This window comes from Gobio gobio, assembly GCF_949357685.1.
Source record: "Gobio gobio genome assembly, chromosome: 3".
Classification (NCBI taxonomy): domain Eukaryota; kingdom Metazoa; phylum Chordata; class Actinopteri; order Cypriniformes; family Gobionidae; genus Gobio; species Gobio gobio.
This window is the reverse complement of record NC_137099.1, coordinates 37,482,501-37,497,148: the sequence shown is the minus strand read 5'-3', so window position 1 is coordinate 37,497,148 and position 14,648 is coordinate 37,482,501. Positions and strand designations below refer to the sequence as shown.

General features: G+C 37.2%; 1 protein-coding gene across 1 annotated transcript; it reads right to left on the bottom strand.

Moving 5' to 3' along the window:
* Positions 1–4,188: 4,188 nt before the first annotated feature.
* Positions 4,189–14,629, bottom strand: chmp2bb (charged multivesicular body protein 2Bb). The gene is made up of 6 exons (XM_079811463.1): positions 14,427–14,629; positions 13,875–13,966; positions 9,841–10,035; positions 9,112–9,214; positions 8,819–8,925; positions 4,189–5,485 (listed from the first exon to the last, which is right to left on the bottom strand). The coding sequence occupies exons 1-6, from the start codon at positions 14,458–14,460 to the stop codon at positions 5,372–5,374; spliced, it is 645 nt and encodes a 214-aa protein (XP_079667589.1). The 5' UTR covers positions 14,461–14,629; the 3' UTR covers positions 4,189–5,371.
* Positions 14,630–14,648: the final 19 nt, after the last annotated feature.

The following is a 14,648-nucleotide window of genomic DNA, read 5'->3' as shown; positions in this document are numbered from 1 at the left end:
AATATCATTGTATTACCTGGTCTCCCCTGTTTATTGTCGCAGTTCTTTACAATACAGTGAACATCCATGATTGTAAACTATCTAGTAATTGCTCTATCACTCCGCACTCCGCAGAAGTAGAGCAGTGCTGCACCTTATGAGAATATAGTCCCCGGTATGTATACGTTTATAAGATGGCTGTCTCATGTTACCTTGTTATTTGTACACGCTGTGACTATACACATCACAACATGTAAATAGGAAAATGTTGGCGTTATTTTGTCACTTATTGAGCAGTAGGCTAGCTGGAGCCATTTACCTCCAGTCTTTGTGCTAAGCTAGGCTAGCAGGGGTTGCATCAGACAGAGTTATGGCACGCACGGAGCTGAGAATGGTATGTATGGACTTATCTAACTCTGGGGAATACAGTTAATAAGCCAAAGTCCCAAAAAGTTGGCGTGTTCCTTTAAAGGTCCCATGGCATGAAATTTTCATTTTATGAGGTTTTTCAACATTAATATGAGTTCCCCTAGCCTGAATATTGTCCCTAAGTGGCTAGAAATTTTGATTGGTGTAAACCGAGTTCTGGGTGTCTTTCTCTGCCTTTGAGAAAATGACAGCTCAGACGAGCTGATCTTGAATTCTCCTGTTATGACGTCATAATAGGAACGGTTACCTCCCTTTCCTCCGCCCAGAGAATTTGGCACGCCCATGCAAGCGCCATATTTTTTTGTCCTCGAGAGATCATGGCTTGTGAACTAGTGAATGCTGGCAGTTTCTCAGTGTTTGGATGTACAAATGAATCTGTGATCTGTGATCAGTTATTTCTGATGTGTAGCTAATTATTCAAGTTCACACAGAACTTTATTATTCGTGCACACGCTGCGGCTTCTCTCTCTCCCGACAGAACGGTGTTTTTGTGTTTTCTATCTTGTGAGTCAGTGTTTTTGTACGTCCTCATCGCATCTGTTCTAAAATGTGCATACAGTCGTGAGTTTCTGCTCAACATCGGCAGAGCCACATCTTTAGAGATAAACTTCACGGACGCCGAAGCTCGGGCTGCACTGGGCGGTTGGGCTTCAACATCACCGACCCCCAGTACTACATCTGGCCCACAGCGGAGGCACCATGCGCGGCGCGAGATTAAGCAGAAGGGGGGTAAGCGTGAGCTTATCCGGGCTAGGCTAGCCAGCTATCCCCACAATAAACTGGATTACATTCGATTACTGCGCTGTTGTCTTTGTTTGCGCTGTGTACTCAATGCGCGTCACTGATGCTTTTTCGCTTTCCGACCAGTTCACCAAATCGGACTGAATCGTTCTAAACGGTTTGCGTCTCCAGTCAGCGCTGATCCATCATTTACTAAAGCTACTAACTTTCTGACATGAGTGACAGTCCCTCCGACTAGAAATAAACTAATAACCTGAAGTATATGCTAGTAACTACAACAGTTCACTGAACTGAGACGTGCTGAGAGAACTGATGAGAAGTGAACTCAGGTCCATCCGTCTCTCTGATGTGCCTCGTAGACCTCGTTAAACCACGCACCCTCCGCTCATTTCAAATGCAAAGATGTCAGCCAATCACAACAGTGGGCGTTTTTACTGAAGTCTCACAGCAGACACGCCCCTTGAAACAGGGCATTCAGCCAGAGGGCAAACATCAGTATAGAAAAAATGCCTTTTATTTCTAAATTATGACATTTTATGATGTAAAAATCATACTAACAATATAAGTACACCTCAGAATACATTATAAAATAAAATAAAAAATCCATGCCATGGGACCTTTAAGTCATCTTAGGTATATGACAATCTTCTTTCAGACCAATACAATCAGAGTTATATTAAAAATGTCCTGGCTCTTCCAAGCTTTTTAATGGCTGTGTATAAAAGTAATCCACACGGCTTCGGGGGGTTAATAAATGTAATCCGTTTGGATTACATTTATGATGGTTAGATTTTTATGGACTTCAAAATAGAAACAGCCATTCTCTGCCATTATAAAGCTTGGTTTTTAAAGAAATATCCATATTTAAAACTTTACAAACTGTAATCTCTAACTTCCGCTAATTGTCGTACGCTCATTCATGAGAGATAGTTGTTCCAGTGTATGACGTAGGACGCAGGCATAGCGTAAGTTCCGGTGATGTACGCGGAAGCGCAGAGGATAGAGCAAGCCGTTTGGATTACATTTATGAAGGTTAGATATTTATGGACTTCAAAATAGAAACAGCCATTCTCTGCCATTATAAAGCTTGGTTTTTAATATAACTCTGATTGTATTCATCAGAAAGAAGAATGTCATATACAGCTAGGATGACTTGAGGGTGAGTAAATCATGGGCAAATTAAATTTTTGGGTGGTAAATAAAGGCCTTCTGAAGTGAAGCGATGCGTTTGTGTCAGACAAAATCCACATAGCGAAATATGATGTTTGACGTAGCGCAAGCGCTTTGAACTGCGAGAGGCGTTACACTTTGTAAGTTGAATCCGGAAGGCGGTGGAAGCTGTGTGGAGTACATTAATAATGGATGGATGCACTTTTTTGAGCTTCAAACTCATGAGCCCTGTTCATTGCCATTATACAGCTTAGAAACATCAGGATATTTATTAATATAACTCTGATTGTGTTCATCAGAAAGAATAAAGTCATATACACCAAGGATGTCTTGAGGGCGTTTTTGCAAATTATTTAATACTCAAACATGCAAAGGGCCAAGGGCTTCATGAGTTTCTCTGCAGATTCTGAATGGCCATATTCATGACATAAGATAGACTTTCATCTCTTGATATACTGAAAAATCCTTCTAGCAATTGATTGTTATTTGGGATGAAGAACCAACCGCCTTCGGTGTCTGGGTGAATTATATAGATAGAAATAAAAATGTCAACTTCTGAAGAAAAGTCAATATCAATTGCTTCTATCAAACGCATGCCTGCAGAATCATTTCCAGCCTCGGGCCTGTCTGACCAAAGCTTCACACCATTTCCATTTTCTCTTTTGTCGATCTCTGTTATTCTGTTTAATCATATTGTAAATGTTAAAGTTTAGTTTTACCTTTTGAGTCAGACTCTTCTTCATGGCTAATCTGGCATGACCTGACTGAAATGTAATATTCAAGTATTTGTGAGTGGGAGTGCCAGCATTTGCCTCTGAGTCATGCACACTTGCGTCTCCAGACGTTCAAGGAGGCCAGAAGGATTGCACTATGTGCATCTTGTGTCTCTCTGTGAAATGAACTGAAAATGTGAGGGTGACACATTTTTCAGTAATCCTCAAAGGACTCCTACACTAATGGCAGTTTCTGGGTTTGAAGTCAGTAAGCTGTTAAATTGAGATAAATGCTTCTGAGCGACCATAACCATAACCGAAGTTATATAAAACGCAGACTCAAGTCTCCCAACTATTGTACTTTTTGAAATACAGGATTAAGGTCAGATAAACAGACACATTTTTTTTTATTCCAAGGAATATAAGACTTTCTTTTTTAAAGAGAGCAGTTAATTTCAATATTCTGGAGACTTAAATTATCAATCACTGCAATTCTGTTAATATCAGGCTGATTATCATCACAAATAATATTAACTTCACACAAATGTATATATTCTAAAAATAAATCTAGATAGAACTAAAAGTAGACTATGCTCACCAAGGCTTCATTTATTTGATAAAAAATACATACACATATTACAGCTTTCTATTTTAATATTTTAAAATGTATTATAGCATACCTTTTTACTATCATTGCTCCAGTCTTCAGTGTCACATGACCCTTCAGAAATCATTCTAATATTCTGATTTGGTGATCAAGAAAAAATTCTTATTATCAAAGATGAAAACAATTGTACTGCTTAATTTTTTTTATTTGTAAAAACAGATTTTTTTCTCCCGGATTTTTGATGAATAAAAAGTAAAAAAGAACAGCATTTATTTGAAATATAATCTTTTTGTAACATTATACATGTCTTTACTGTCCCTTCTGACCAATTTGATGCATCGTTGCTGAATAAAAGTAATAATTTATTTCCACAAAAATATATGTATATATTATTTCACCCAAACGTTTGAACTGCAGTGCAGCTTTCTTATAAATAGGAAAAAATTGTAAATATTGAATCATGTTTTGGCTCTGCCCTCTAGTGGTAAATGGCTATTTAAAAAAATTAATTCCCACTTCTCTATTGAAACAAAACACAAACAAGCCACATATTATAACAAATTTTATTTGTGGTTAATGGTATATAATCCCCTTAAATTTGAACAATGCCTGTCTGTGAACAAATTAAGAAAGAAAAGTAATCACCCATATTTCAAAAATCTCAGTTGATTAAACTCTAAACTTTCATGCTTACATTATTTACATCCTTACGATATACTGCAGTGCATAAGTATCATCAACCTAAAATCCATGTCTGTGTATAATCAAAGATCAAGCTCCTTATGCCGCTTTCACATGCGTCTCAAAATAACAACCCTTACTTTGGTCACACCCTGATTTAAATCGACAGGTAACAGAAACCTTTCGAGCATCTCTGAAGTCAGAACACGCCTATACAACTGCGAGAGAAAACCACACACACGGTCACCCGAGACCTCAGGCACATGAGAAATCAAGGAGAGCAACTTCTTCAGACATCACAGGAGGATAAATAATGTGCTCAACTGGAACACACTTCATACGATTTGGCATCGCCCCTGAAAAGCAGCTGAATAAAATATCCAAGTAAGAACTGAACCTAGAAGACAAACTCAATCAATCATTTACAATTCATAAACGGAGCGAAGGTGATAAGAGGAAACTAAAGACATGACTCACACAAGTGTTTTGCCATGCACTGGGAGAAGAGCAAGGTAAAGTGAGGACAAGACAAAACACGGCGAGACTAAAGAGCCAGCCCTGTCACTTCTTATGTTTACAGAGGTAGAGTTCTCCTGTCAAACTTGTTTACACCAACGCGAGTTTCAGAGTTATCGATCAAAGAGATTGAAGTGTAGATTTCAGGGGGACGCAATCGCCTTATTCTCGAAGGCATTGTGTGTGTATTCATTTGCAATATGTGTATTCAAACTTTTTATTTTATTTTTGTCCTTCTAAAGAGAGTTGAAACAGCCGATCCCCTGAAAGGGTCCTAACAACCTTAATAGTCATCTCTCATTGTCATAAATAAATATTAAAAAACATTGCATTTGCCATTTGTGGCACGGATATCCCAGAGTAGGCAGGTCTGTGACTGTGAATGTAAGCTATTAGACAGTCCATTTATCAGTATCTGTGTCTATGTATGCATTTGTATTCGGTATGGATGTATTATAATGCGTGTCTGAGTGGAGTGTGCTGCCTCCTGTTGCCAGGCAATAATCAGGTGTTTGTGTGCGTGTGTGCATGAGCACTAGTCCACTCCAAGGGCTTTGAGTTGTCTCTCAATCTCCTCGTCTGATATCCCATCTGCTTTGGATGTGGTGGCGCTCGGTTTGTTTCGGCCAGCTGAAGGGGCATGTGCCATCTGCAGGGGAAACAAAAATTCCATTATGGATCAAAATACGATGTGATGGATAGTGCTGCTGCAATCAAAGGCTCAATAATCATGACACTTCAGGTAGGGTACGGAAAAAAAGATATTTAATTCTCAATGGATCTCATTCTCTATAATAAAATAAGTGTGAATTCTCACACAAGTTATGATTCATAAATAATAAGCTTGTCATGTAGTGTTAATATAGTCATTTTTGTCATACTACTTACTTATAATGTTCTATAATTCATATCAAGACAAAGTCATATAAAGTCAGTATTATAACATTTAAAGTCACATTTTGGCATGTAGTGGCCTTTGCTATGTTTCACGCCTAGCAACAGAAGGGGTCTCCGCTTGGGCTTGAAAAAGAGCCGCGAACCCCCGCGACACACACACCAGGGTCGGAAAATAACGGGGGCTTGGGGCAAAAATGCCACCACATAAATGAACCCCCCTCTTAATAAATTAAGAGTGTTGTTTTCCCAAATATCAGCACATTTGCAAATGTGATATTGATTATAGTTCAATAAACTTTTAGACTCAGAATATTGTTTTGCTCCAATGAAAACAGCTCCAAACTAAACCACAGTCGAGCCATTGCACATCTCTGAGCAACACAATGATGTTTTGTTACTGAATGAATCAGCGTCTTTGAACGACTCATTCATAAAAGGCAGGCGCATTCCAATTCGTGTACTTATGCACTACTCTATGCCGTTTTGTAGTATAAATTATGTGAGTAGTGTTCACACAAAAAAAAAAATTCAAAAGAAAAAAACAAGTGCAAAATACCCGGCTGATGCACAACTGAGTGTGGAATGTTGGACACTTCATGCACTCAGCTGTCGCAGCTTTACTTATGTAGCCGAGGGGGTGGGGGCAATCAGACTTTGATGTGGAATGACAAAATAACCTTATGAAGTTCATCCACTACATGGTTGTGCATAATTACATAGTGTATAAGTGCATAGTGCATTTGTCAATTTTAGTTGTAGGCTAGTTGTAAGATGAGGACTCGGGCTTGAATTGATAAAACCAACGGCATCGTTACTGTTCGTCTCACTGTGTATACATGTGCTGAGGAAGAATCTGGAGCTAAATTTCATATATGGTAAATGGTAATAGGAGTTTTATTTCAGACACACACTGTAGTGGTAGACAAAATCACAACAGACTGGGCCATCTAACCAATCAGAGCAGAGTAGGCTCTTCATACACTGTGAGAAAAGGTGATGCTGCAATGTATATTATGAGAAAATGTAAATGTTTTTTGACCTTGGAAGCATATAATATAATTGTAGGAGACCTCCAAAATGAGTTTGAACTTGAATCTCAGTGAACTTTTCCTGGTTAAATAAAGGTTTTAAAATAGCATAACAGGGACACTTTAAATTTTGTGCTGTCAAAAGTATCAAATAAGCAGAATTTGTCATAAGATTGGTTAACTTCAATAGTGATAATTGGAAGACTACAGCAAATGTTTGCTCAAATATCTTGCTCTGTGTGCTCTCAGGGGAGAGTGCAGAACGTAAGGATACTTTTTGAAATTGTGAATGGCTGTACAGTTCAGGGTTCGTAACCACCATAGACATTGTGGGGGACAAGTCCTCCCCCAATAATTGGAAATGGCCAAATTGAACTGAAAGAGTTGGGAAGTGAGAAAATGGGAAGTGTGTGACAGCGTGTCAGATCCGCGTCATGTTCGGCAGCGGTTGATCTTAAAGTGACATCAGCCACTAATGATGCCAGTCATTAAAGTTAATCAAAGAACAAAGGAAATTACTAATTAATCTATCTATAATCTATAATTAATCTATATTTATTTAATAATTTAAAGTTTGATAACTTTATTCAATTTCTGTAGCCTATATTTCCTACCTTTTAGACAGGAAGGACACATAAATATGACATTTATTATGGGTTTATGTGAGGATTGTTTTAAATTGACTTAAATTAAAAGTTGTTATATTTTTTAAAGCCTAATAAATGTTAAATAATTGATAGCTTTCAATTACACTGTAATGTTTAATGGCCATTATTAATGTTTAAAATTGGGGGGGAAATCTATTTCATAGAGATATCAGTAGCAGTATTAGTATCAGTGACACTGGCCTTCATTCATAAAAAGATGCCATTAAACAAATATTTAAAATATACTGTCTTTATGTTTTTTTCTGCATTAATTTGGAGATTAACTGTGAAAACACTACATTATAAAATATATTAAAAACATACGTTTTTAATTGCGATTAATCACAGAAAAATGTGAGATTATTCTAGTTAGTTTTTTTAATCGATTGACAGCACTAGTTTAAACGGATTACTTAACAACTATATAGGCTATAATTAGACCTTGAACTTCTTTAACCTTTCTTATTTCTTCTTTATTCCTTTAAATCCCTTTTAATTGTTTAATTACTTTGGTCCCCCTCAATGTTCAAGACGTGGTTACATCATTTTTTTTTGCAAATTTAAGAGGCAATAACAAATCTATGGATGTACACAACAGGGTAATTTTACATGAAAAACTTATCTTGAAGAACTTTTACATGAAGAACACTTGTGCGCAATTATTATGTGGTAAAACCCTCTACTGGCATTTGTAAATAATGATTTTATAGTTACATGAATATTAGGGCTGCATGATACAAATGAAAAACATGATGTGTTATAAACTTGAAGGATTATTGGATTATTTATTATTTGATGGTTCCTGTTTTTATTTAAGCATATTTTATTTATTTATTTTATTTTATTTATCAATATATCCTGTTCTTTCTAGTTAAAGAAAACATATCTCAGATTAAACAGCAAATATTGTACCGAGGTGACATTCTGCATAAAGTATTTTCTACAGTTTGCCTGTGCTTAGACAAACTGAAGAGGTTTTGTTGTATTTCTTCTCTGAATAGCAACTGTGGTCTACAGGTTTTATAACCACTTCTGACTGAGCGTGGTCAAATTTAAAGCCAAAATACTCCCACACAACCGAGTAGCTTCCTCGTTTTGACCTTGTTTGTATGCAAAAACATTGATACATTTAGTTATAGATCAAACTGGCATCACTGCTGCTTGGTTGTTGCATATGGCACATATACGCATAATCATATGCCAGTATTTTCTCTACATCTCCATAAAGTCTAGAGATGAATGCATTGAAATCTTATAGCAACGCATAGTTTTTTTTATTCAATACATTATGCAGTCCTAATGGACACAAATGGACTTCAACACTAATGCACAACAGTAATAAGGCAGTTTATTGAATCTAGTGCCTCAACATTGATTTGACTGATGCCCATATTATCTTTCAGTTCTTACCTTTCCTGAGATCTCGATTCCAATTTCATCCAACACCTGACTCACAATGTCCTGGGATTCTTCCTCATCATCAGAACCATCAAAGATCTCATCCAGAGTGTCGTTCACTGTAAACAGACACAAACACAGAAAAAAGGTCTAAAAAAAAAAAATCACGCATTACAATCAAATGTTGTCAAAAAGACAAAGTTGTCAAACAATAAACTTTAGGATTTCTATAACATTATTTTTCAAAACCCACTTGCAAAAACCCCCACAATAACAATACATAAATAAATAAAAACACAGCTTACTCATCTCTTCTGTCATGTCCATCTTTGCTGTTTCTTTCTGAAAGTTCTGCAGGGTCTGCATGGTCTTCTGTGGATCCATCTTTTTGTTGACAGCTTGCATTGTCTGCAAGATGTTTTGAGAGAGGCAGAGACACAAACAACTGAGTCACTCTTTGATTTCTGTCCATTTTAAAAGGTGCACTTTAGGCTACTTGTGCAATTATGCAAACTAAGAATGATGGCTGTGAATCAACATGCAACTACACTATGCCAGTTATGCATTTATAGACCAACATATAGGCCCAAACATAATAATAAAACCAAAACAATTTACCTACACGGCTAATAGAGTCAAGTCATGCACAAACATCAATTTGCAGCCCTAGCTGGAAGCAAATTAGCATTTTAGAGCCATGAGTTCCCTTGGAAATTTATAATGGGCTTTTTCTATTTGAGTTAAATTAAGGTTAACATTACTTTAATATCCTTTCACATTTGGAAGCAAAGTTGCTTCCAGTAATGCTTACCGCAATCCTTATTTTACTCACAAATCCAAAGCCATCATTCAAAAAACCCATAAGAAATTCCAGAAGGAAGCCATGGCTCTAAAATGCCAATTCTCTTTGAATTTTAGGACTACAAAATGAACAGCCCTATTTACTTAAATGTGAAGTTAAAGTGAATCTAAATTGCCTAAAAAGAATGGCGGTTTAGAACAGACTTTAATAAAAGTTATCCTGAGGATCTTACTTTGGTGGTTGTGGCCATGGCACCAGCCATCTTCATCTGGGAGTTCATAAGCTTGGTTTGTGTGGACATGGAGGTGACCTTAGAACTGACAGCATATGAACGCGTTTTCTGTTTCCTCAATTGCACAAGCTGCTTGGCTAAAACTTTACAGGCATCTCTGTTGCCCGTTTTAGCCATTTTCTTGATTTCCATCTCCTGTGACAAAAAGAAAAGTAGGAAATAGTTTGGGGTGGATGGCATTATAATTGCATTGCAGTTCCCAGTTCGCAGTTAAACTACAATACTTAGAGGTGACATTATAATTATTAGATAAAGAAGAAGAAGAATGTTTATTTGTATAACACCTTTAATACAAAAAATGCTGATTTTTTTAAATACATTTGTGCAAGAAGCCAAAGAAGAAAAAAAAAATTCTAATTCTTGCTACAATCAAAAAAAAAAAAAAAAAAAACCTAAAAAAAAATCTAAACTAAAAACCTGTTAATTGGTTAACTGAGAGTTACCTTACAGTGAAAAACTAATTTGGTTTAACATCACATTTTATTCATTTTTACTGTAAAATAGTCACATGTATTTATTCACATTTTGTTTCTAATTTGTATTATCACTAATGTACATTAGGGTGTTTGTGTTACTTTTTCTGTTATATTTAGTTAATCTTTAATACATTATTTTAGTGCCATCCATGTTACCCTGATGGTGTTTTGGTGTGTGTGTGTGTGTGTGTGTGTGTGTGTGTGTGTGTGTGTGTGTGTGTGTGTGTGTGTGAACCTGTCTATATATGGGTATTAGCCATGTTTTAAGGCCACGACCACTTACGATGAACTCAATTCTACATGTGGCTTTATATTTTGCCACCTGTATTATTTATAATGGCTATTAGTTGTACTTTTTAAGGTGGTAGTTCAAGTAGATTTGTATTATATCACTTCAAGGGATAGTTCAAGCAAAAATGAAATTTCTATATCAATTACTCACCCTCGTGTCGTTCCAAACCCGTAAGACTTTCGTTCATCTTCGGAACACAAATGAAGATCTTTTTTATTAAATCTGAGAGATTTCCGTCCCTCTGTTGACAGCTATGTAACTGACACTTCAAAAAGTTCATAAATGGATTGTTACGTCAAATCCATATGAATTGAGTGGTTTTCTGAAGAGACTCGATCGCTTTATAAGAAGAACAGATTGACTTTAAGCTTTTATGCACATATAAATATTCATAAACTCACACATCAGTGGTGGTATACGGAAGCTTAAAGGGTTAGTTCCCCCAAAAATGAAAATTCTGTCATTAATTACTTACCCTCATGTCGTTCGACACCCGTAAGACCTACGTTCATCTTCGGAACAGAAATGAAGATATTTTAGTTGAAATCTGATGGCTCTGAAAGGCCTTCATTGGCACAATGGCACGGTTCACTCTCAAGACCCTTAAAAGGTACTAAAGACGTTGTTACAAAGTCCATCTCACTACAGTGGTTCTAAAATAACTTTATGAATCGGCGAGAATAGTTTTTGTGCGCAAAAAAACCCTAAATAACGACTTATATAGGTGATGACAATTTCAAAACAAGGCATCATGAAGCTTCGAAGCGTTATGAATCAGCGAGTCGAATCAGCAGTTTGGATCGCCAAATTTCAGCAGTTTGGCGGTTTGACACGCGATCCGAATCATGATTCGACTCACTGATTCATAACGCTTCAAAGCTTCATGATGCCTTGTTTTGAAATCGTCATCACTATGCAAGTCGTTATTTAGGGTTTTTTTGCACACAAAAACTATTCTCGCCGATTCATAAAGTTATTTTAGAACCACTGTAGTGAGATGGACTTTGTAACGACGTCTTTAGTACACTCTAAAAAAAAAGGCTCGTAATCATAGGGGAACCTTTTTTAGTGCCATATAGCACCAATTTTGGTGCTTCAGTGGTTCTTCAGAGGTGCTATATAGCACCTTAGTCAAAGAACCGGTGAAGAACCTCTGAAGAACCGCTGAAGAACCTCTGAAGAACCGCTGAAGAACCACTGAAGCACCAAAATTGTGCTATATAGCACTAAAAAAGGTTCCCCTATGATTACGAGCCAAGAACCATTTTTGGTGCAATATAGAACCTTTTTTTTTTTAGAGTGTACCTTTTAAGGGTCTTGAGAGTGAACCGTGCCATTGTGCCAATGGAGGCCTTTCAGAGCCATCAGATTTCAACTAAAATATCTTAATTTCTGTTCCGAAGATGAACGGAGGTCTTACGGGTGTCCAACGACATGAGGGTAAGTAATTAATGACAGAATTTTCATTTTTGAGTGAACTAACCCTTTAAGCATGTTTGCTTGATGTTCGAGAACCAATGAGGTTTGTTCTCAAGTGTTACGCAGCACATTTGAGCTTCCTCAAGAACCAATGAGGTTCATTCTCATGCTATGCAGCAAGTTTGAGGTAACGGAAGAACCAATGAGGTTCATTCTTGTGTTACACAGCACGTTTGAGCTTCCTCAAGAACCAATGAGGTTCATTCTCATGCTATGCAGCACGTTTGAGCTTCCTCAAGAACCAATGAGGTTCATTCTCGTGTTACACAGCACGTTTGAGCTTCCTCAAGAACCAATGAGGTTCATTCTCATGCTATGCAGCACGTTTGAGCTTCCTCAAGAACCAATGAGGTTCATTCTCGTGTTACACAGCACGTTTGAGCTTCCTCAAGAACCAATGAGGTTAATTCTCATGCTATGCAGCAAGTTTAAGGTTCCACAAGACCCAATGAGGTCCATTCCCATGTTATGCAGCAAGTTTGAGGTAACGCAAGAACCAATGAGGTTCATTCTCGTGTGTTACGCAGCACATTTGAGCTTCAGCAAGAACCAATGAGGTTAATTCTCGTGTTACATAGCACGTTTGAGCTTCCGCAAGAACCAATGAGGTTCATTCCCCTGTTATGCAGCAAGTTTAAGGTTCCACAAGAACTAATGAGGTTCATTCTCGTGTGTTACGCAGCACGTTTGAGCTTCCTCAAGAACCAATGATGTTCATTCTCATGTGTTATGCAGCACGTTTGAGCTTCCTCAAGAACCAATGATGTTCATTCTCATGTGTTATGCAGCACGTTTGAGCTTCGTCAAGAACTAATGAGGTTCATTCTCGTGTTACACAGCACATTTGAGGTTCCTCAAGAACCAATGAGGTTCATTCTTGTGTGTTATGCATGTTTGAGCTTCCTCAAGAACCAATGAGGTTCATTCTTGTGTGTTATGCATGTTTGAGCTTCCTCAAGAGGTTTGTTCTTGTGCTTCAAGCCGGATCGGTTGAGCTTCTGCTTAGGTTTGCTGATCAATGTTTATATGTAAATAAAAGCCTAAATCCAATCCGTTCATCATATAAAGCTATCTAGTCTCTTTAGAAAATTTGGACTAAATCGCTCAATTCATATGGATTAGTTTTACAATCTCTTTATGAACTTTTTTTAAGATGCAAAATTTCAGTTGCGTGTTTATGGAGGGACAGATTGCTCTCAGATTTCATTAAAAAGATCTTCATTTGTGTTTTGAAGATGAACAAAAGTCTCAGGGGTTTATAACAACATGGGGGTGAGTAATTAAGGACAGAATTTTCATTTTTGGGTGAACTAACCCTTTAATGAAATATATGGTTATAAGTTCCACAGGCACCAATATACCATTGTAATACCTGAAACACGGTCATAAAACTTTTTACTGTGAATTTCTAGCATCCACATCTACTGTTTGTTTTTTTTAAATGTTAACACTGGTTTTGAAATATAGCCATTGAAGTATGATGGGCAGCTATAAGAAAAGTATAAAATATTCCACCAGCAACTTCTGAAAGATACACCAGCAATGGCACAAACAGCCCTTATCTCAACTTGAAACTAGAATCATGAGCTGTTAGTCATAATATATTGACAAACTTAGGCCCTCTGTGACATTAATGACATAACCTCGTGATCTCACACACTTCAGTGCTGAGAAAGGGGAACATTTGGCATCATATTCACGTCACATTGATGGGTGGGGATTCTCACCAGCTGTTTTTCCTGTCTTTCCAGTGCTGTCCGGTCTCTTGCAATCTGTCTCTGTGTTCCCCGCAGCTCTTTGTTCTGTTCTTTAATAACATCTGAAGTGTGATAGGAGATATAGTTATCGATTACCATTTAAATTTTACATTTTGACATTTGAGAGTCATAAACAAATATTTATAGGTAGCCTACTAATTTCAAAACAAGTCATTTTAGAACCCTTAACGATACAGTAGTGGCCCAGTGATTTCATTAGTTTTGTTTAAAAAGACCATATTTAACCCGATAACGTTACTGTTAAGTATTAGTTCTTAGACTCAAGTCAGATCAATAGAATTCAAAATGGTTTCGGTGGCATCTTCCACAAACACATTTTAGAATAAAAGACACTTCTGTGTTAGATAACACTGGGAACATGCCCCAAAGGACCCCAAACCAGGTTAAATGTATTAAACAAATGGACACTCCGTAACGAAACCAGCCGATGATTGACGTGAGAGTGTTGCTGGGCGGCTTTCACAAACAAACAAACACTTAGAGCAGCAACAAAAAACTTACCATCTACGGTCTTTTTCTTGAATAACGATGCCATAACTGCCACAAACTCCGTCGACCACGAAACTAACAGAAAAGTAAGTATTTCGCAAAGACTAGTATCAAGTGAGAATCACCAATCAAAATATCATGACTATTTCCTGGTTCATGGCAAGTAGGCGGAACATTTGCGCTCTTCTGCAGAGATTATTTAATTTTGATTGGTCAACATTGCCGTGACGTAAC

What these genes read in the sequence shown, in the direction of transcription:
- chmp2bb (XM_079811463.1), bottom strand. Translation starts at nt 14,460, where the DNA reads ATGGCATCGTTATTCAAGAAAAAGACCGTAGATG. An exon ending in CAAGAAAAAGACCGTAGATG is followed by an intron (nt 13,967 to 14,426) that starts GTAAGTTTTTTG and finishes ATCACACTTCAG; the next exon opens with ATGTTATTAAAGAACAGAAC. An exon ending in CCATGGCCACAACCACCAAA is followed by an intron (nt 9,215 to 9,840) that starts GTAAGATCCTCA and finishes AACATCTTGCAG; the next exon opens with ACAATGCAAGCTGTCAACAA.